Genomic DNA, 23216 nt, shown 5'->3' with positions numbered 1-23216 from the left:
GGAGATAGGGTCTTTAAAGAGGTAATTAAGTAAAATGAGGTCATTAGAGTAGGCCCTAATACAGTATGACTGATCTCCTTATAAAAAAAGGAAATTTGGACACAGACATGCACAGAGAGAAGACCATATGGAGAGACAGAGAGAAGATGGCTGCCTAAAAGCCAAAGAGAGAGGCCTCAGAAGAAACCAAACCTGCAGACACCTTGATCTTGGACTCCTAGCCACCAATTGTGAGAAAATAAATTTCTGTTGTTTAAGCCACGCAGTCTGTGGTACTTGGTTATGGCAGCCCTAGCTAACTAATGTAAGTACCAACCTAGACCTAAGCCCATTCAGATAAAAGAGGGCACAGTCCATGGGGAGCTGGAGGCTAAGTTATGCAGCTCAGAAAGCAGACAGGGCCATCAGGGACCTCAATAGTGATCTTCCAGCCAAGAACTAGTTCCAAACCCCATCTACTGGTAGGGATGGGGCTTCTAACGTTCCTCCAAATTTCATTCTCATTGGCTTAAAGATAGCGCAGAGCAGAGCTACAGATGGAAAGTGTTTAATTCTGAGCCTGGACAGAGTTGGAAGCATGCAGGGGCTGAGTGACCATCTCAATTTTTAAAAATAACCAACTGGATATCACCAGTGAGCAAAAAGGAACGCTAGATCTAGTCAGAATCGACTCGATAAATAATTAAGATATTTGTTTGTACTTGCACATTCTTTGGATAGTAGACTAAAAAATATATATGTGTGTGTATTAATGTCTAGGCTACATACCAAACACCTCACTTCTCTTTACCTTCACATGCTCTGCTATGGGTCAACTGCTAACCTTGCTCCCTTGGGTTACTATAACTTCCTCCTAACTGGTCTCTCTGTCTCTGTATTGCTCCCCGATAATGATGATCAGGTTCAGATCATTTGAGCAATGAATGGGTGCATTGCCATGATTTTTTCACTTGTTTGTATACATTTGCCAAGGAAAAGAATCACCTAGATATCCTTCTTGCCTCCTTGTTCTAGTCTCCTAAGTCCAATTATGAAGTATAGCTTCTTCCTTTGCAGTTACTGTCACATCCATCCTTTCTTTCTACATTTCTACATATCCTAGCTCAGGCTCTTTTCAGATCTTGCCTGAGCTGCCGCAATAGCCTCCTTATGTAACTGAGCAAAGGCTCGCTGCCCAATGTGCACAGAAGCCAATACTACAGCACCAACTTTTGAGAGAACAAAGAGCTTTATTGCCTGGCCCACCAGCAAGGAGACAGAAGGCAAAGCTCAACTATGTCTCCCTGAGCTGAAGCAGAGACAAACTTTTAAGGAGTTGGGAGTGGAAGTGGTTATGTGAAATGTTAACTTGGCGGAATCTGATTGGAGGGTGGGAGGGTAACAGTCTTATAAGTCGGATGTGCTACATATCAAGGGACCCTTCCATTCTTATAAGGTTGCCCATTCTGCTTTCTCCTCATATTGAGTTCCATAATTAGGGAACTTTTGGTTCTTAAGCAGCTTGAAGTCATCTGAGGACAAGGTTTCCATCTTCTGAGCATGCTCCAGCTCCATGACGTGCAGTTCTGTTTGTTGCCCCTGCAAAACAACTTCAATACGTGGTTATCGATATAATAAGATACAATAGTGCCACTACAACGTGGTCTATGATGGTTGCACTTACTGTTCTGCTTACCCCCTGGTTCTCTCCTTACCACCTAAATCTATCCTATACAAAATCTTTAAAAAACATCACTTTGACCATAATGCCATTTTTCTGCTTGTTAACCTTCAATGGCCCCTGACTGCTTATAGCAATACATTCAAACACTCCTCAGCCTAATGTTTAAGGCTTTGGGAATCCCGCCTCTTCTAACATTTTCAGTCTCATTTATAACTATCCTAGCTTCTCAAATTCTCAAACACATTGAAGCAGTTTCAGGCATTGCTCTCCAACATGCCTGCCACACAGCCCTGAGCTTCAGACCCCTGTGCTTTGGCTTATATGCTTCCATTCCTCGTCTTCCACCTTTTCCAAGCCCCATTTGTCCTTTAAGAACAGCTCAAATCCCAGATACTTTTGCTCATTTTTCTCCTAGCATGACATGCTTTCTTACTCTGCCTACCCATGCTACCCATCTTTCAAGGGCAACCTCATCTTTGAAGTCTTTCTCAACCACCCTGGCATTCAATCCTTTGAGAAAGGCTACTTTGGGGCCATTAGGTGTCAGATACTGTGTGAGCCCTAGGAATTATGGTTGGATGATACCTAATTCCTCATTTCCAGGATAATGTGCTCTCCTCCCTCTTAACGCTCCTGTTGCAGTTATTGCCCAAAGCATTGTCTATTAATAATGTGACAACTTAGGAAATTTCTCCTGTTTTGAATTGCCAATTAAATTTCTATGATTTAAGTTTTTAAGAAATGATTTATCTTTCCCAGTTACATTGTAAAGACTTTGCCCTCAAATGACCTAGTTTAACGCGCGCGAGAGAAGTATACACTATTATGTACAAGGAATTGAGGTGGTGTTTTAGCTAGCGCTTCTCATAGTGAGATAGGTCTAGCAGTCCATTTTATGCGGCACACAAAACCCATGATTTTACAGATATTCTTGCTTAGGATACGGCGAGAGTAGATAGTGCCCATTTAAGTCTTTTGAAAAGTGAGTTGATTTAAACAAAAAACATTAAATAATAATGGTTCAAGGGATACTCAGTTATGGCAAAAACTGTAGAAGTGGTCCTTCAATGACTGAAATAGCACCATATATCACATTTATGTCTCACAACAATCTTGTGAATTAGAAACTAAAGTCTAGAGAAACATTGAAATTTATTCAAATCACAAAGCTAGTAGGCAGTGATGCAGGATTCAGACGGAGTTACCTAGATCTCTGACTAAGCCTCTCCAGGTTTCCCTCTTTACTATGATGTCCTTTTGCATGTAGGAAGATTTAGTTTAATTACTTAAGTGTGTGTCTGATTTGTGTTTTTTATACCCCATCATCTCAAAAAGATTTACTCTCTAAATGAAATTCTTCACCTCCAGAAAAATAAAAGGGGCACCAGAATTTGGTGTGTTTCTAAGCACATTTATAAAACATACAAGGAAAAGACCTGATTTCCTGCCTGGCTGAGTGAAACATTAATTCTTCACCTTGGCACCTCAACCTACAGCTGTAATAAGGGCCGTTATGCCCAAATAGGCCCTTAAACGGAAGACCTGCTGAGCAGAGACCCACTTTCCCAGCCCTGCTCAACCGCGTCAGCTTTTCTGCCAACTGACCAGGCGGAAGCAGCAGCAGGGGAGGAGGGACTGCAGGTAGGTGGGGAGGGGATCATTCTGAAAGCCCTAAATCCCTCTCAGGGAAGAAGCAGCTGCTCCTTGTTTTTTTTTAACATCTGTCCCATCTGTCCCCGGCTGCACCTCACCCTCTGGAGGCTCGAGCTAAACGTGGACACGACAAGGAAGCATTTCTGAAGGCTGGTTGGTGAGTGGAAATGAGCATAATTGCCACCCAGAAAGTTTCTTCGATTGAGAAGAGGGCAGTTGTGGTTCTTAAAGAGGATGGCTACCACCTTCCTTCATTTTTCTCTCAAAACATACAGCCTTAATTGATGGAGTCGAGATTTGTAACATCACCCAAATCGGACTGTACGCCCTGAGGATATTTCACAAAACACAGGTACCCTTAGCGCACAGTTTTTTATTGGGGGAGGAAATAATGATACTGCACACATTATACCACCTCTACGGTCGAACAAGCTGTGCATATCTCGCGCGTGGGGGGTTTATCACATTTAACAGCGTGCTGCTTGTACCTGATTCCCCTGCCAACAAGGTGCTCCTCGAGAATAGGGACCTTATTTTTATTCAATAACTTCCCCCTAGTATTCAGAATCGTGGCTGGAACTTGGCAGGCATGAAATTGACATTTATGAATGAATGAACGTTAACGAAGGAAAAAAAAAAAAGGAACAGGATGATTCATTTGGTTCTCCTAAGGAGGGTGTGGGGGACGGGCGTGGACTTGGACCGAGTCGCCAAGTGAGTCGCAGTCCGAAAGGCCCACAGCTTCTGCTCCCGTCCCCGCAGACCGGGCGTGCAAGGGGGCGTTCACGGTCAGCCCCAAACCAGGCTGCGCGCGCCTGAGACGCTCCCGCCCCCAAGGCGCGCGCGCAGCCCCGCCCCCTTCCCGGTCATTCCTTCTGCGAAGTCCATTCCACGCTTGTTATGGGATTAGGGGCGGGGCCAGGAGAGCGCAAGCGCAATGGGCGGCGGAAGTAGCGACTAGGGAAGTGAGAGGGAGAGGGGCCTGCAGCTTTGCGAAGGGCGCAGCGCTCCTCCTCCTTCTCCTCCTCCCGCGGGAAGCCCGGGGCGGCGGCAAGTGCAGCCGAGTCCAGCCTCCTCCCTTCCCCGCCCCCTGCCCCAGAGCGGCCTGGCTTCCTCTCCGCTCGCCGAGATGGCGCTTGACCCCGCAGGTACCGGGGCGGGAAGCGGGTTTGCTGAGAGGTCTCGGCCCGGGGCTCTAACCGCGGGCCCGCGGCTGGGGGCCGGCCTGGGAAAGGTGCCGAGCTCTGAGGTTGCACCGCTTCCGCAGACGTCCCCTCACGCCCCGCCGGCTGCCGTAGGGTTCTGGCCCGCCCCAGCTCCTTCCTTGCGGTCGTAGGTCATCTTCCTGCTGCTTGGGGTTAGGGCTAGGTGAAAGGCATCGGATTTGTTGTTTAAACTCCTGTCCATTTGTGGCTTACAAACATTTTCTCCTTAATGTGCTACTGGTCTCTTCATCGTCATCCTTCTTTTCACCCCTTTGGGGCACAGATTCCTTTGAATATCTGTAGCCCAACTTGAAAACAGATCAGAGTCCATCACTGTGGCAGGAGTCAGTTTCTTTGGAAGGCTCCCCAAAGCCGTGATCAATGTTAGTTTACCTTTCGTGCCTCCACGTGACTTTCATTTGCAGCGGGGGTTTCACTTGCCCTCGAATTCCCGTCCTTAGAGAAGCTCACGTGAGATATCTTTGCTTTAGGCTATTTGTGTAAGGATATAGTGAACTTCACTTTTGGAGGGAATGCTAATTGGGCTAGTCCATGCCCTTCATTTTATGGATATGAAAACTCAAGGCTTTGGGAGGAGAAATGACTTCAAAGCTTCAGAGATTCAGAAATGAAAAAGTCACATTGGTGGCTCTCAAGGAGAATGAAAAATATGTGTAGCAGACGAGTAACACATTTATTGAACACTTTATTATCAAGCCAAGAATTCTCAATTAACCAACAATAGTGTGTGGTATGCTAGATGCTATTATCCATTTTAAGGATTAGGAAACAGGCTGAGAGAGGATCAGAGATTACTTGAATTTGAAGCGTAAAGGAATTTCCAGAACACATAATGATCAGACCAATATTGGGCCAGGTGATTGAATCGGACGTTATGAAGCAGTTCACAATTGATCTGAGCTTTGAAGGATGGAATTTCCAGTGGCTGGCGTTGGAGAAGAGGCGGTGGAATGCGCAGATGTATAGGCGGCAGAGTGCACTGTGTGATGTTTGGTTGCAGGGGAATACCTTGATTTTGTTGGGGGTAGGAGGGATGTAAATGAAGAATGGGTAAGAAAGTTCAGGTTGGAAAGTAGATTAGGGCCTATATAATTCTAGTATTTCTGAACTGTGACATTCAAAAAAATCTCATTCAGATGAGGAAATAGAGAGGTTAAGAAGGCTTCCATATGTCTGTATTCTTGAATTTAGACAAGGAAGTTTAGAAAAAAAATCTTCATACTTGCTGCCTGCACTTTCTTACTGCCCGGTTACCCTTAACCCACTCCGGTCTTGTGGTGTGCCCAAGGCCAAACAGCTAATTGCTGGTAGGGCCAAGTCTGTATAGAACTCAGATAATTTCATTTCCAGTCCAGTGCTGTAGACCATGCTACCATTTGAGTATTTATTTATTTGTTTATTTTTTAAAGAAACGTTTTATTTTTTTGTGAGGAAGATTGGCCCTGAGCTAATGTCTATTGCCAGTTTTCCTCCTGTTGCTTGAGGAAGATTGTCACTGAGCTAACATCTGTGCCAGTTTTCCTCTACTTTATGCAGGATGCTGCCACAGTGTGGCTTGGCGAGTGGTGCTAGGTCTGCGCCTGGGATCCAAACCCATGAACCCCAGGCTGCTGAAGCAGAGTGCGCGAACTTAACCACTATGCCACGGGCTGGTCCCCCATTTGAGTATTTATTGATTATACAAATACTTGAGTGCCCATTATATATCATGGGTTATTCTAGGTCCTAGGAAACTGATAGGACAGCCGCGATCCCTGTTCCAAATAGAGCTTGTATTCTAGTGGTAGAAGAAAGAAGACCAGTGGCACCCCCACCCCCCAGACACACACATTTTTACAGATTGTGATAAACATGGAGAAAATTAGCAGTGTCATGTGGTAGATGGTGAAGAGAGGACTGCTTTAGATAGCGTGGTCAGTGAAGAGCTCTATGAGGAGGTGTCACTGGAATTGGAATCTGAAGGAGGAGAGGAAGCAGTCCTGTGAAGAGGTAGGGCAAGGGTATGCCGGGCAGTCAAAGTAGCAAATGCTTAAAATATTTGACTAGAATGAGGGCCAGAGTGTGGAGATGTGTAGGGAAAGATGTTGGGAAATTAGTCAGGAGCTAGATGCCTCAGGGCCTTGAAGGCTCTGATAAGAAAGCATTTGGGCTTTTCTGATGTTATCAAAAGCCTTTGGAAGCTTTTAGAGAGGGCAGTGACGTAGCTTTTGTCATTACTACCCTGGCTGCAGTGGTAGCCTGCATTGTGGGGGGTTCTGAGTGGAAGCAGAAAGACAGGTTAAGAGGTGGTAGCAGTAAATCCAGGCCACATATGTTAATATCTTGGCCTGGGGTGGTTTTAGAAAAGATGGAAAGAAATATAAAACTTCAGTAGGTGTTTTGGAGGAGAAATTGACAGGACCCCCTGTTGCTGTGAATAAAGGTGGTGAGGGGAAGGGAGGCATTAAGGATAATTCCCAGGCTTTTTACTTCAGCAACTGAGTGGATGGTGATGGTCAAATCTAGCAACATGATCTTTGGAAACTTTGGCAAAAGCAGGGATGGAAGCAAAGTTGGAATGGAAAGTAAGAAAGCGGAGTCAGCAAATGGGAAATTTTTTTTTTTTTTTTTTAATTTCCTTGTCTCTTTAAACTCTAGAATACTAATGTATTGAAACTGGCTTTTTTTTTTTAACATAATTTTTGTTTGGTTCATAAATTGAAACATAGGTTCATGTTTTGATATTTCTCTTGCTTTCTAAGTCCGCATTGTTTTGTGTCCAACTGAGTAGATGTGTTTCTGAGTAGATGAGTAGATGGTAATGCCAAATGAGGTTTATATGGCAAAATCTGTTTCCCCATTGGTTCATATTACAGTCTTTGGGATCTTTATATAAGTTTGATCTTCATTTGGCAGCAGCTTTTAGCTAACTTTGTAGGGTCCATTCTCATAGAACTCTGAAACCAACAATGAAATGCAAGTTACATACTTATTTTTTTGTGTAGTTTTATTTAAACTGGTTTCCTTTTTGTTAATGGAGAGGTAATAGGACTGTTTGTAAGTTTATCAGCCATAATTATGTTTGTTATGTTCTCTTACTACTTGATTGCAGAGAGAAAATGCTGGAGAGAGTACCTAACACCCCGGAAAAGTGGCTGTAGAGAGAGATTAAATTTTTAAAAAATACTAGTGCCTAGGTTACACTCCCAGTTATTCAGATTTTATGTGCCCAAGCCTCTGACTTTAAAATATTCCGTAGGCAGTTCTCATATGTAAATAGAGTAGAGGAGAACCACTGTTCTGAACTCTCCCAGTTTTATTGACTTGTTCTTCACCTTTGTTTTCTTATCCATCTAATCTTCTCTCTTTTCCCAGAGGAAATTCTCCCTACATCTTTAGCCATAAATGGGACCTGTGATTGCATAGGAATGATTCAGAAATATACAGTATAGCTCATTCTCCTATAATAGGACTTAAGCATAGTTAGTTTTATTCCAAGTTGTAGCTTCTTTACCAATTTATAACCCTTTCTACAAGTATTGTATAGTTCAAAAGTCCAGTCAAACTTAGGTGATTGGAAATTTAAAAGGTGGTTTATTTTGAATGTGTAATCTGTGATCATGTATAGAAACAATGCTTAAAGTAGTGCCTGTTAAAGTAGAATTTTCAGAAAGGCAAAAGTATTATTTATGCAAATACAAAATGGATATGTGTTGAAGACTTTCAACTCATTAATTAGTGAGGGAAGCAGTTAACTGTAAAAAACAGTTCAGGAAGCATTTGAGAAGCTAGATACATAGACAGTTTCATAGATTGCCGGCTTAAGATAAAAACTGGTTAATTTAGGGGCTGGCCCCGTGGCTGAGTGGTTAAGTTTGCGAGCTCCGCTGCAGGCGGCCCAGTGTTTCATTGGTTCCAATCCTGGGCGCGGACATGGCACTGCTCATCAGACCATGCTGAGGCAGCGTCCCACATGCCACAACTAGAAGGACCCACAATGAAGAATATACAACTATGTACCGGGGGACTTTGGGGAGAAAAAGGAAAAAAATAAAATCTTTAAAAAAAAAAAAAAGAAAACCGGTTAATTTAGGGGCTGGCCCCGTGGCTGAGTGGTTAAGTTCGTGTGCTCTGCTGCAGGCAGCCCAGTGTTTCGTTGGTTCGAATCCTGGGCGCGGACATGGCACTGCTCATCAAACCACGCTGAGGCAGCATCCCACATGCCACAACTAGAAGGACCCACAACGAAGAATATACAACTGTGTACCGGGGGGCTTTGGGGAGAAAAAGGAAAAAAATAAAATCTTAAAAAAAAAAAACTGGTTAATTGACAACAGGGCCATGAACAAATCTTTGAGGTTATCTTTTCCACTGGTCAGAAATTATTTCTATCGCTTATTTGACAGATTCTCAAAGTTGACCTCTCCCCCTAACAAGTTGTAAAATAGCCCAGTAACGGAAAGTCAGCCCAATGCTGTACTGAAAGAACGTCCAGTTAGGTCTTTGCCGTTTCCAGGTTCCAGGTAAATTTTCTGACATGATTGCATTCCCAGGTGATAACCCGCAGGAATCTGGGCCTGATAATTTTGATTTCTGACTTTCTAAAATGACAAGAAAAGATTTCCCTTCTTTTTCTTCTACATTTCCTCTCTTGGCAGGGTAGGGAGTTTCCTTTCCTCCTGTCAACTAGTGTGGATTCGTTCTCTACTTTTGCACCGTGGAGCAGTGGCAGCATGAGAGGTTTCCTTAATCAAGTGTGCGTGTGAGTGTGCCTCCATTGGTGTTTTCTTCCAGAAATCTGGTAAGGGGAGGAAGATGGGCTAGTGATAGTGCTCAGCGGGTGGGAAGTGGGGGTTGGGAGTTTCATGACATTCCATGAGGAGCTGTTTAAGGTGTATGTGTCTTGGGAGGATGTCATTATGGTAGCTCTTGGAGTATTTGGGTTGCAGGGCTTCTTTTAGTTCCTGTGGGGATGTATGTAGATTAGCTTTAGGGGTACTAGCACTTGGTACTAACACTTACATTTGCTGGAAATTTTTACTTTTTAGGTTAGACAGATTTGAAGAATCTGGTTTTTTCTGAGCATTGTGTGATTCATATGCAAAAGTTTATGTGGTTGATTAGAAAAATTTTTATTTTATTATTGTCTCTATATCTCTACAGGATCTTCTTAGACATAAATTATATTGGTAGTTCAGAGCTAAAAATCTGTGTAACGTCTACATTTTGTATGTATCTAGCCTCAAAGTGTATTTGCGATAGAAAATATGTTGTTTTTGCCTCGGTAGATTAATTTAACAACCTTCTAATGGGTTGCTCTCTGAAATTTGAAAAACACTAGCTTAAGCAAAGAGCGTAAGAAAGAGAGAAGAGTTGAGATAAAAGAGGAGTGTGTTCTGTGGCAGTGGAGGGGTTTGAGTTGTGAATCATGAAATGTCCTGTAAACTATTTCCAGGAGTTTGAATTTTATCCTAAGAGCAATGGGAAGACATTATAAATTTTTAGGCAAAGGAGTGACATGTAGAACTTTCCTTATTTTGTGTTGGTGACTTTTGATTAGATAGGGGTTATGCATTCTCAGCCAAATACTGCACACGTGGTGATGTGTCTTTCTCAGGGTGTCATACCTGGAGCACATGACAGCTGGCTGACTCTCACAGGCAATATTAATTCCGATCATGCAGTCAAAGTCTTGTCCCATTTCTTTGCTGTTTTTCCTCTCTCGTAATTAATACGTAATCTGTGGGGAGACCATTTAAGACTATGCAAATGTCCTTTCCTCATCAAAAATCCCCCTTTGATTTAGCATCCATTGATGATTTTTGCCTTATTCAGTCTTTCCTATGATAGTTGCAAAATAATGATTTTTTACCTCCAGCGTTCTCTCCACATTTGTTAGCTGGTTGTTGACATTTTGCTGTAAGCAAGAGACTACGTTGTTTCTTGTTTGTTTATTTATAGATTTATTATTGGTAGAGACTCATAGGATTCCTGTGTTTCAGTGGCTTATAATTTGTTACTCTATATAATTATTTGGTGCTCACATTTTCCCAGATTTGGCCAGTGAGCGTTCCTTCAAACCAGCTTCTGGGTCCTTGTGATTTGCTGCCATCATTTTTTTGAGCGTTTCTTTTTCCTCTCAAGTAAGATGTCCCTGGCTGATCTTGTACCTACCCTGGCCCATCCGTAGAATTAGTCATTTCTCCGACAGGCCCTGGTTCCTTCTATTTGGGCACAGTGTTAGAGAACAAGATCTGGGTACTAGGTCTGTGTATCACTTAGGCGTTTTATATGCAAGTGGTTTATTAATGGAGTGTTCTCAGGAAAAAACCTGTAAGGGAGTGAGGGGAATGGGAGAGGGAAGGGGAGGAATCTGAGCAAGGATGTGGTTTTAGGGAAGGCCTGTCTCAGCCTGATCAGCTCTGGTGCACAAGTTTGTCCTGCTTTGGAGGTAATGGAGCTGGGCCTTTGTGCCATCTGTCAGTCATTGCCCACTGCAGGAGTTGGGAGAGCGGGCAGCAGCGAGGAAAACTGCACAGTGCTGCCATGCCTAGGGCAGTCCTGAGAAGGCTGCAGGTGTGAACACTTCAACAGTCTCTTCTATGTGAGGCACCAACATTCTCTGCTACAGGAGGGATTCAGGAGGGATCTCCTAAAAATAACTGATCCGAATCTATTAGGAGCCTTGGTCTGGATAATGAGAGTTCAGATGGTGATGGGTCAGGTAGGAAGGGGCCCTTGCACAAATATATACAAACACACAGGAGCATCCACTTGTGAAGTATTGTGGGTTTGTGGTAAAAAAGTTGAGTAACATTGGCCTAAGATGTATCTAACAGATGCCAAACTGTGCTTTGCTTTTTTTTTGCCTTTAGGCTATTTGATGCTGTTTCTTTTTGAAATTTTCCCTCTCTTTCTCATCCCCAAATCTGTGTAATTCTTGTTCATTTTTCACGCCTCATTTTAAAATCAGTTTCGTAGGAGGTCTTCCCTGATTGTCACCACACCGTAATCTTTGAAAAATTAAAAAAAGTATATTTGGAATTAAAAAACCCACCAAGGGGCTGGCCCCCTGGCCGAGTGGTTAAGTTCACGCACTCCGCTGAAGGCGGCCCAGTGTTTCGTTGGGTGGAATCCTGGGAGCGGACATGGCACTGCTCATCAAACCACGCTGAGGCAATGTCCCACATGCCACAACTAGAAGGACCCACAATGAAGAATATACAACTTTGTACCGGGGGGCTTTGGGGAGAGAAAGGAAAAAAAAAATAAAATAAAATCTTTAGAGAAAAAAAAAAAACCCACCAAAATGTCACATGACCTGGGTATAGAGTTTCTTTCATTCTAGATCTAGAGTTTTTTCCTTGAGAAACACAATGAAACCTACAGATGTGATGTGTCTGTAGGCATCAACTCGTTTGAGAGATGAAGAGAAATATGATGTGGAGATGGGAATATCCTACCTGTGTAGTAAATAGTAAATATTTTTCATATGATTTCATTTCTTTCAATTTATTAGAGACTAGATGATTAGAAAGAATAGGCCAGTTAACTACAACTAGACAGTAAGAGATGGCCCATCAACTACAGAGAAGCACTGTTCTGTTATGTACTGTTATAAAAACAGCACTGACTTGAATTGGGGAGTTAGTAGGACTGACTTCTTGTTTCAGACTTTGCCATTAACCTCAGGCCCTTAAAGTATTCCAAACGGAGTAATCTGAGGTTTGGGGATGAGGGGTGGGGAGAATCAGCTGTCAGATGACTGCTAACGCTGCTTCAAGCCCTAAACTTTTATGGTTTTCAATACTTGCAATTGGTCCCAAGGGGTTCTTGACTCAGCACAGAAAGTTCACCACAGGAAAAAATAACTTCAAGTTTTTGTTTCATTTACTGGATTAGTATCGTTATTTTTGTATAGGGGTGCTAATAGTGTATTTTTAGAAATCTCTAGGTTTATAAATGTCAAAAATGCAAGAAATAATACCTTATACTTATATAAGTAGACCAAACAAAACTCTGCCCAGATAAGAACGTTGATTCCCAGAGTACCCTTCTCCCCCGTCATCCCTGATTACATTTTTAAGTAAGGAGATTGAGGGGAAAAAATTTTAAGAGCATGGTGTTTACCATCCTGCATTGTATTTTTGCTAAACAACTGTTACTGGGAGGTTTTTACAGATCAAAGGATATGTTAATTAACTAAGCATGATTAATTGAAATACATAGTTTTAAATGTTTGTACTGCAGAATAAGGAATCTTGCCTGTCTTACTCATCATCGTATATATAATCCCTAGCATGATAATTGGTGTCTAGTGGGTGCCAATAAATATTTGTTACCAGAATGAATATCTGTAATTATCAAATATTGAAACTTTTAAATATATGTGTCATTTATTGAACACTTTTATTGCATATTTACCATGTGCTAGGAGTTAGAGGGGGTTAGAGAGATGAATTAGACATGTTCTTTGACCTCTTTAAGTTTCACACAGTGATTCTTAATCTAGCTGCATATGAGAATTATTTGGGGAGCTTTTAAAAATATCAGTGCCTGGGTTTTAGGTTTTACCCCAGCATTTCTGATTTATCTGGTCTGGGGTGGAGCCCAGGCATCAGAATTTTATAAAGTCCTTTCAAGTGGTTGTTAGATGCAGCCAGAATTGAGAATATCTGGTATGAAAATCAGTTTTAGTCTGCTGGGGCTGCCACAGCAACATACCAAAGACTGGGAGGCTTACACAACAGAAATTTATTTTCTCGCAGTTTGGGAGGCTGGGAAGTCCAAGATCAAGGTGCTGGCTGATTCAGTTGCTGGTTCTTCCCTTTATAAGGCCCCCAATTGGATTAGGGTCCTCCTCATATGACTTCATTTAATCTTAATTACCTCCTAAAAGTCTTGTCTCCAAATATAATGATATTGGGGTTTTATGGCTTCAATATGAATTATGGGGGGTGGCACACACAGTTTAGTCTATAGCAAGCACTGATCTATCAGAGAAGAAGATCGCACAGATAGTGTGATGCGATATGTTGTAAGCACAGATGTGATTAGAGCCGTAGTATTGGTGCACTGGAAATCATGGGGTTAGAGGAAGGAGAAATCTCATCCAGATGCTGGGGTCAGGGAGAACTTTGGGATGGAACAAGTGTTGAGTTTGTTTTTAAATAAGTGAACTTTGATAAGAAAATAAGAAGTAGAAGATGGAAAATAAAGACGGAAGATTGAGAAGGAGTTTGACTTTACCAGTTATTTCCTAAGTAATGTTGCAAGATTGCTTTGAGCTTTCTGAGCCTCAGCTTCTTCATAATACCTGCTCCTGCACGTGATGATGTTTGTAAAACAATTCCTTCTACCACTCTTTCCTTTCTTCTGCAAATATTTATTGTGCTTCTGTGTACTATATCAATGTCAGCTGATTTTTTTAGGTGAGGAGAATAACATAAGAGTCAGGATGGGAGAAGGAAGATTTAAATCGTAGAAATTTTAAGTTGAAATTGCGATGGTGGTCGGACTTGGAAACTACCAAGAGATATTTGAAAATGTGGGCAGAGTTGATTTGGAGATGATGGTAAGCACTGAGAAGTCAGCATAGTGAACACCATCTTGAAAGATAGAACTGTGTGGGATTGCTGCCAGAGGAATAGGAGCAGATCTTATCTTGGAAGCATTCACACTTTTTCTAGTATTATTACCATTGTGTAGAATGTTTTTGAAACTCCTTTAAGAATTTACCTTCAGCCTCTACCATACGTTCATCTTAATATCCTCATTTTGGCAATATTTTGTTCAGAAAGTGAACTTGACTTTCAGCCAGGGTTAGCCACAGGCAGTCTGGTGAAGGTGGTTGATGATCATCCTGGGAAATGCTACCCCCCAAAAAAGTTATGTTATGGAACTGGTTTTCATGTTAACTCAAACTCTCTCTGAAGGCCGTACCAAGAAAGATGTTGTGAGTGATTTGAGCCAAGTTTGAATTTTTGAAATGAGTGAATAACCTCTCAATATAAAAATATTTACCCCCCTCTATTTTCAAAGTGGTACATGTTTTTTATGAGATTTATGAAATATTGTAAGATGAAGAAGAAGCAGTAGAGACAGGGTGGTCATAGATTTGAGAATAGTCTGCCATGTTCTAGATGTACATCAGAGAAAAAAATAAATCAGTTAGGCATATATTGCTGAGAAGGCAAACACATACTGTCATTTATTCCTTTCTCAAATGTCTGCTTCTGTCTCCCATAACTTTGCTGATTTTCTATTAGATGTCAGTGGGAAATTGTGCTTGTAGGAAAAGTTAGTCTTGATGTTTTACCAAATAAAGTAAATGTGAAACCTTTTCATTTAAGAAATTATGGTCACAATGGAGATTGTAGCACATTTCTAAAATTGGCCTGTCTTATTGCATAAGTTGATTTCCTGCTTTGCTATACTTTTAGATTTCTTGTCCTTTTCTGGCCTCATCTTGGTTAAAGTAATGTGGGTGGAAGAGGAAGTTTTCACACGTAGCAATCTGCAGAATCTGAGGTCCAAGAAATAGGTGCTTTTGGGAAATGGGCACATCTGGTGTGAACTAGGTATTTATTAACAGTGAAAGCTTATAGGACAAAGAAGGTCAAATGAAGCATACTGTTGTGGGATATAGGTGGCATTTGAGCCAGAAACTAAGCAGAAATAGGCACGTCTACCTTGTTGATGTGCTCTCCGAATTTCCTAAGAGTTTGAGCTTATAAAAAAAATTAGATTGTTACGGATTGACCTAATATTTGATGTTTACTCTCTTTGAAGGTATTTTTCAGCCAACTGACAAATCACTCCTCTTGCTTTTTTTGAAAAAAATAATTTTCTCCATGATAGGAATGAGTCAGAATTCCATTTAAAATGAGAAATGTGGAGTTGTAAATTTTGCTTATTCAAAATGATGCTCCTGAAACAAACAGTAGTGTTGTCTAAGGGTTGTTTCCGTGCTTCAGCTTAACTGCAGAAGCTCAAATAACCTTGTTTGCTGAAATTCCCTTAAATAGGCCACCACCCCGTGTGTAGTAGTGTCGTGGAAGAAGATTTCGGACCTGGGTTAATATGATCTTGACATTGCCACTTTGTCAGAGGCTTGGGTCATTTCACCTCTGTGAGCCTCTTTATCTGCAAAATGGAATCAGAATACTTTTGAGAGGCCTGTTATGAACACTATAGGGCATTCATTGCCCTCCTCTTGAGGTTTCATGGACAGAGGCAGGCTGGAATACTGGCAGGCTGGGGTCTCTCCTACTGCTGATTTTGTTTTTTGTTTTTGTTTTGTCAGTTAAAGTATGACTCGAAAGGAAGAAGGTGAAAGGAACACTAATCTTCACTATCATAATTTTCCCAGTTTAAGTACCTCTGCCAACCACACCCCCCTTCCTCATTTTACACTATCATTATAGCAAAAAGGTGTGAACAACCTGGCAAGAACATGAAAATCTGGTCAAGAGTATCCATATCTGTGTGCTGTCGAGGAGAACTGGAGTCTGCCTAGCTTTCTGGTGTGAAGCCCTTAATGTGAACCTAACAACTGAGAACTCCTGTCTTACTGTTCTGTACATGATGCCATCTGCCTGGAGCCCTTCATTTAGAGACCCTTGCTAGCCAGTAAAGAAGGGGGACCTAAAGATAGAAACTGTTGCTAATGAGAACACTTGCACATTTACTACAAGCGTTTTTCTTGTTTTTCCTCCAGAATAAACAGTAGCATGGAAATGTCTTCAGGAGCAAAGAAACATAACTAGGAAGTTAAAAAAAAAAAGTAGCATTATCTAAATAAGAATCAAATTAGTTAAATTAGAACATATTAATTATTGAGAAGACACCTTGCTCTTCAGGTGTCACTTCTTTCCAGTGAAAGACTCGATTATATTGTGATTTGCTTCATCGTTGTCTTTGTGGATTCATAGCAAGTGCTTTTGTCAGTAGCCTTATAGTCTAATACTGCCGTATAGCAAGACCACGTGAGCCCCAAAGCAAGATCTGAGCTAATCAATTCAGCCAGTGGAAAAGGTGAAAATTGACTTTCAGGTGATGATAGAATGTTGAGAAGTTAGAGCTTTGGAAATTTTCCCTGGTGGTGTTATTCTTTACCTCAGTATAAATTCATGTGACTATATAGTAGCAAACTCTTAAAATTTTCTTTTTTCTTTTTTTTTTTGCAGGCTGTTGTACAAATGTGTAACATATGTATGCATCACACTGACGTTGAGGGAAGCACACTGTAATTTTATGAATAAAAGATGCCATGTCTATATTTGTATTGTTGAAGATAGCTTTGAAATATGTATAAAATCATAATTAATAATTGATATATAGTGATTAGTATGCTACCAGATGGGAAAATCTTTAGCAGAATTTATTTATATATTTTTAAGTCTCTTATTTCTGATTTAACACCTAGAGTTTGGAAAATCTAAATCAATATTCGTGTGATTCTAGAATTGTTTCTTTGCCCTAGGAAGTTTTAGAAGAAGGATCTGAAGGAATTCTTGCAAGCCATTTAAAAATGTGTTTACATAGGAATATTATAACCTAGAATTCATATTATAGGTAAATATCTATTATAATTCACCTGTGGAAAAATAGTTCAATACTACGAAGCTATGTCTGTATTCAGGGAAGTGATTCAAAAGATTAGGGCTTTATTATCTAAGACCGCTGCAAGATTTATGGAACAAACAGTAGATTCATCAGGACACGTTACAAATAAGTTGTACAGATTAAAACGATATAAGTGAAAAGAAGAGGTAACATTTTGAAGTTGATTTTATAAAATAGATCAGTGTATCACAATATATTTTCCAATCTGTAATTCTACTGTTCAGTAATTCAGTAATTCTACTGTTAATTACTGATGCCTAATTATAATTTATGCGATAGACAAGGAGAAAAGAACTGTGTGGAGATAGTCCCTGTTTCATTATTTTTTCTTGAAGTAGGCATCAGCTTTCCACTCCACACGATATCTCCTAGGCCTTTCAAATTCAACATGTCTGCAACTGAATTCCTCTCCCACCTGGTTTCTTTTTTATTCCCTATCTCAATGAGTGGTCACATGATTTCACTTGGAGCCATAAAACTGGGATTGCTCCTTAATCATCCATTTTCGTTGGTCCTTTGGGGCCCCACCAATCTTGTAGGGCCTCTCTCCCAATCTGTGCTTTTCTCTCTGTCCATGCTTCCAGTTCCTTCTATAAGCTCAGTGTTCTTTTTCTCATCTTACAGCAGCTCTGGCAAAGCTAAGGAAAAAGAGAAGTCATAAGTTAACAGTATAGGCCACAGTTCAGCAAACTGTGGCCCTGGGCAAGATCTGGTAAGGCCTGCAAGCTAAGAATGGTTAGTAACATTTTTGAAAAGTTTTTTTTTTTTTCAAAGAATATACGTGACAGAAATGGTTTGTAGCCTGCAAAGCTTAAAATATTTACACTCTGGTCCTTAATAGAAAACGTTTGTTGACCCCTGGCATAGGCAAAGAAAATTATGAAAATTGAGATACAGCTATAGGCGTGGTAAAGAGAAAAAAATCATGTGAACATCTTCATATCATTATTTTGAAAATTTAGATGAAATGGATAGTTTCCTTGAGAAAGATAAACTTAGTAAAACTGCAGCTGCCTCAAGAATAAGTGAAAAACCCTTAGAAAATTGAATCAGTAGTTAAAATTCTCCTTGTGTCTGTCTGTCTCTCTCACACATATACGCATACACACTCCAAAACCTGGGCCCTGGTAGGTCGTGTATCAGTCAGGGTTCCACCAGAGAAACCACCAGTAGGAGAGAGAGATATATGTACACATACAGACATCCACACACATGTGCACACACACACGTACATATATACATGAGAAGATATTGGCTTATGGGATTGTGGGAGCTAGTTGGGTAAGTCTGAAATGTGTAGGTCAGGGCACCTGGATTAGGGTTTGTTTGAATAACTGGGGACTATAGACTAGCCGAGTTGACCCATTAAATTGAACATTGCAAGTGGTTTCTACCGCACTTTCAAGGAACTGATAATAATCTTACTTTATAAGAAATGTTCTGGAGAATATAAAGGAAGAGAAAGGTGCCTAATTTATTGCTTAAGTAATGTAACTTTGATACCGAAACAACACAAAGATAAGAGAGGAAAGTCATAGGCAGATCTCAACATGAAGATAACTATAAAAATTCTAAACAAAATTTGAGCACCCAAGACAGAGGTGCTGCTAGCTGCTACTCACCATTTTTCTAAAGGACATAGCCAGTAAGAATGAAAAAGAAAGATGCAGAGCTGTCCCTATGATTGTCTGCATAGAAATTGGAAGAGAATCTATTGTCCAGTTATTAGAATTAATGAGAGTTAAGTAAGATTGTGTTGGTTGTAAGGACTATATAAAAAATTCACTTGAATCTATACACCAGTAATAAACACGTTATTTATGAAAAGATACCTTTACCAATAGAAATAAATCTAATAATAGATGAACAGTATATTTAAGAAGAAAATTATAAAACTTTTTGTCTACTTAATTATCTAATTTCTGATAGTTATGGGTTAAAATCACCCACTATGAGTGCAGATTTATATCATGTTTTAAAGCTAACATTATAAATTGAGGTAAAATATACAGTGAAATTTATAGATGATGAGTTTTGATAAATGTATTCACCTCTATAAAGACATTGTTCAACTCCCATAGATAACTGGTGTTATAATTTTTATCAGCATAGATTAATTTTGCATGTTCTTGAATCATGCAGTATATACTCTGTCTGGCTTCTTTTTCTCAACAAAATTTTTGAGATTCACCCATATTATGTGTATCTTGTGTATTTTGTATTTTTGTGTTTTGTATGTATTTTGAGTTCATTCTTTTGTATTGCTAAATAGTATTCAATTGGGCGTTTAGGTTGTTTCCAATTTTCGGCTATTAGGAATAATGCTTCCATAAGAACTTGAACAGGTTGTTTTTCAGACATATATTTTCATTGATCATGAGTAAATTAATACCTAGGAGTGGAAAATAGGTGGAGTGTATATTTAACTTTATAACTTAACAAGAAGTTTTCCAAAGAAGTTTATCATTTCACACTATCACCAGCAATATATGAAAGTTCCAGTTGATCCACATTCTCCCTAACATTTGGTGTTGTCAGTGTTTTTAATTTTAGTCATTCTGGTGGGTGTGAAATATCATGGGTTTCATTTGCATTTTCTTAATGACTAACGATTTTGAGCACCTTTTCATGTATGTATTTACAATTTGTATATCTTCATTTTAAAGTGTCCATTCCAGGCTTTTGCCCCTTTTTTATAGGGTTGTTTATATTTTTGTTATTGATATGTAGGAGTTCTTTATGTATTCTAGATTCAAGTCCTTTGTCAGATATATATAGTGAACACTTTCTTCTGGTCTCTGGCTTGCCTTTTAATTTCCTTAATGTTGTCTTTAGATGAACAGCAGATTTTATATATGTATTTTTTTTTTTTTTGAGGAAAATTAACCCTGACCTAACTACTGCCAATCCTTGTCTTTTTGCTGAGGAAGACTGGCCCTGAGCTAACATCCATTCCCATCTTCCTCTTCTTTATATGTGGGACGCCTACCACAGCATGGCTTTTGCCAAGCCGTGCCATGTCTGCACCCAGGATCCGAACTGGTGAACCCTGGGCCGCCGAGAAGCTGAATGTGCGGCCTGCGCCACCAGGCCGGCCCTAGCAGATTTTATATTTGATGAAATAAAATTTATAATTTTTTTCCTTTCTGTTTAGTTCCTGTGTCCTCTTTAAGAAATCTTTGTCTACTCTAAGAAATTGAAGGTTTTTTTGTTTGTTTAATAGTTTTAGTTTTTACGTTTAGGTTTATGATCTGTGGCAAATAAATTTTTGTGAGTTCTGTGAAGTGACGGTCGAAGGGTTCAGGCTGAGTTTTTTTTTTCTTTTTCATGGTTTTCCAGGTCTACCACCATTTGTTGAAAATACTTTTATTTCTTCATTGAGTAGCCTTGATGCATGTCAAAATAAATTGACCGTATATATGTGGAAGTATTTCTGGACTCTCTTTGGTTACATTAATCTATTTGTTTATCCTAATTATGCCAATACTACCCCACCTTGATTGCTGTAGCTTTGTAGTAAGACTTGAAATCAAGAAGTGCAAATCATCCAAGTTTGGTCTTCTGTTTTAATGTTGTTTTGGCTGTCCTAGGTCCGCTGCTCTTTCTTATACATTATTAAGCTTTTTTATTATAGCTTTATTTTGAAATAGTTGAATACGTCAAACTGCAATATAGGGTAGTTTTCATGGCAATTGAATTTGCATGGTAATTTTCCATGAAAAGCTGGTAGTTTCCCCCAGCTTTCCCTAATGATACCATCTTAGACAACCACAGTGCATGTCTTCAGTGAGTGTGACATTGCCCTGAAGGGGGCAAAAATGGGTTTGAGGGAGAAAATAATCTTACTCTTTCGACGTGTAAAGCACTGTTAACACATACAGTACATGAACAGACAATATATCTGTGATATTAACATTTCATAGCGGGGGCATTAGGAAAAATGGCTGAAACGTGTCCTTTAGGGGCAAAAAAGTTGGGCCACACTGCTACACTTCACTGTAACGAAGGAAATCAGGAATTGGCATTAGTATAGTACTAACTCAGGTACATGTCTTAGTTGAATTTCACCAGTTTTTGCATGTATTTTGTGTGTGTGTGTAGTTATGACATTCTTACTACATATGAAGACTCAAGTAGCCATGATCACAATCAGCATACAGAACTGTTCTGTCACCAAAAAGAAAATCGCTCACATTTCCTCTCGATAGTCACACTGCTTCCTTGGCTCTGACTACTGGCAGCCAATGATCTGCTTTCCATCACTCTAGTTTTGTCGCGTTAAGAATGATATGTAAATGAAATCATGCAGTATGAACCCTTTGAGATCGTCTTTTCATTCAACATAGTGCCCTAGAGATCCATCCAGGTTGCTGCTGCTGTTGTATGTCAGTAGTCCATTCTGTTTTATTGTTGAATAATACTCCATTGTCTAGATGAACCACTCTGTCCATTCACTTGAAGGACTTTTGGGTTATTTCTCTGTTTTGACCATTACAGGTAGAGCCACAGTGAACATCTGTGTACAGGTTTTTGTGCGAACGTAAGTTTTCATTTCTGTAGAATAAATCCTGAGGAGTATATTTGCAGGATCATATGGTAAGTGTATGTTTTACTTTCAAGAAGCTGCCCAGTTATCTTCCAGAGTGGCTGTACCGTTTAATGTTCCCAGCAGCAATGTATGAGATATCCAGGTACGCCACATCCTTGTTAGCACTTGGTATGTCACATTTTTAAATTTTAGCCATCTGAATAGGTCTTCAGTGGTATCTCTTGTAACTTTAATTTGCATTTCCCTAATGACTAATGATGTTGAGCATCGCTTCATATGCTTATTTGCTATCCATATATCTTTTTTGTTGTTAGTGCCATCGAGTAGATTCCAACTCCTAGCAACCTGTATGCAGCAGAGCGAAACCCTATCCAGTATTTTTGGTGTAGTGTCTAAGTCTTTTGCCCATTTCTAAATAGATTATTGTTTTCATACTGTTGAGTTTAAAGCATTCTTTATACATTCTGGATAAAAGTCCGTTTGTCAGATAGGAGATTTGCAAATAATTTTTCCCGTTATGTGGCTTGTCTTTTATGTTCCTAACAGGGGCTTTTGCATAGTGAAACTTTTTAATTTTGATGAAGTCTAATTTATCAATTTTGTTTTTCTTTTATGCATCATGAGTTTGGTGTTATATATAAGAACTCTGGATCATGAAGATGTTCTCCTATGATTTCCTTTAGCAGTTTTTTTCCCTTAACTTTTTATTTTGAAATAATTATAGACTCACAAGAAGTTGCAAAAAATACTTTATAGAGTCTAATATACCCTTCACACTGCTTTCCCCAGTGGTGACATCTCACATAACTGTAGTACAATATCAAAAGTAGCAAATTGAAGTTGTTACAATACTGTTAACTATGGGCCTTTTCAGTTTTCACCAGTTTCTATATGGACACATGTGTTTGTATAGTTCCATGCAATTTTACTCCATATTCTTGGTCTTAGGGGGAAAGCATTTAGTGTTTTACCATTAAGTATGATGCTAGCTGTAGGTTTTTTGCAGATACTCTTTATTAGGTTGAAGAAGTTCCTTTCCATTCTTAGTTTATTGAGAGTTTTGTTTGTTTGTTTTTAATGAATGAGTGTTGAATTTTCTTAAATGTTTTTTCAGCTTCAATTGATGTGACTATGATTTTCCTTTTTTAGACTGTTCATGTGATAGATCACATTGATTGATTTCAAATAGGAATGAGCTTGCATCCTTGGAATAAACCCAGCTCGATGTGGTGTATTTTTCTTTTTATATATTGCTGGATTTGATTTGCTGATATTTTGTTGAGGTTTATCGTGTCTGTAGTCATCAGGGATGTTGGTCTGTGGGTTTGTTTTTTTTTTAAATATTGCCTTTGCTTTTGGTATCACAGTAATGCTGGCCTCATAAAATGTGTTAGGAAGAGGCTGTAGTATTGGTGTTATTTGTGCTTTAAATATTTTGTAGAATGTGCCACTGAAGCCGTCTGAACCAATTTTATTGATCTTTCTGAAAAAACAGCTTTAGTGTGATTATCTCATTTGT

At 39.7% G+C, this 23216-nt stretch overlaps 1 protein-coding gene across 2 annotated transcripts in view; it reads left to right on the top strand.

Annotated features, from left to right (window-relative positions):
* The first annotated feature begins 4314 nt into the window (after positions 1–4314).
* CMC1 (C-X9-C motif containing 1) overlaps positions 4315–23216 on the top strand; it is an 89047-nt gene continuing 70145 nt past the window's right edge. For both annotated transcript variants that reach the window (XM_046665783.1, XM_046665773.1), the window contains exon 1: positions 4315–4464. In XM_046665783.1, coding sequence (XP_046521739.1) covers positions 4446–4464 — 19 coding nt within the window. In that variant the 5' untranslated portion in view covers positions 4315–4445. The remainder of the gene's footprint in view (positions 4465–23216) is intronic.

Source organism: Equus quagga, chromosome 1, assembly GCF_021613505.1.
Source record: "Equus quagga isolate Etosha38 chromosome 1, UCLA_HA_Equagga_1.0, whole genome shotgun sequence".
NCBI classification, from domain to species: domain Eukaryota; kingdom Metazoa; phylum Chordata; class Mammalia; order Perissodactyla; family Equidae; genus Equus; species Equus quagga.
Note: the sequence above shows the minus strand (reverse complement) of the source record. Positions and strands in the feature narration are given on the sequence as shown.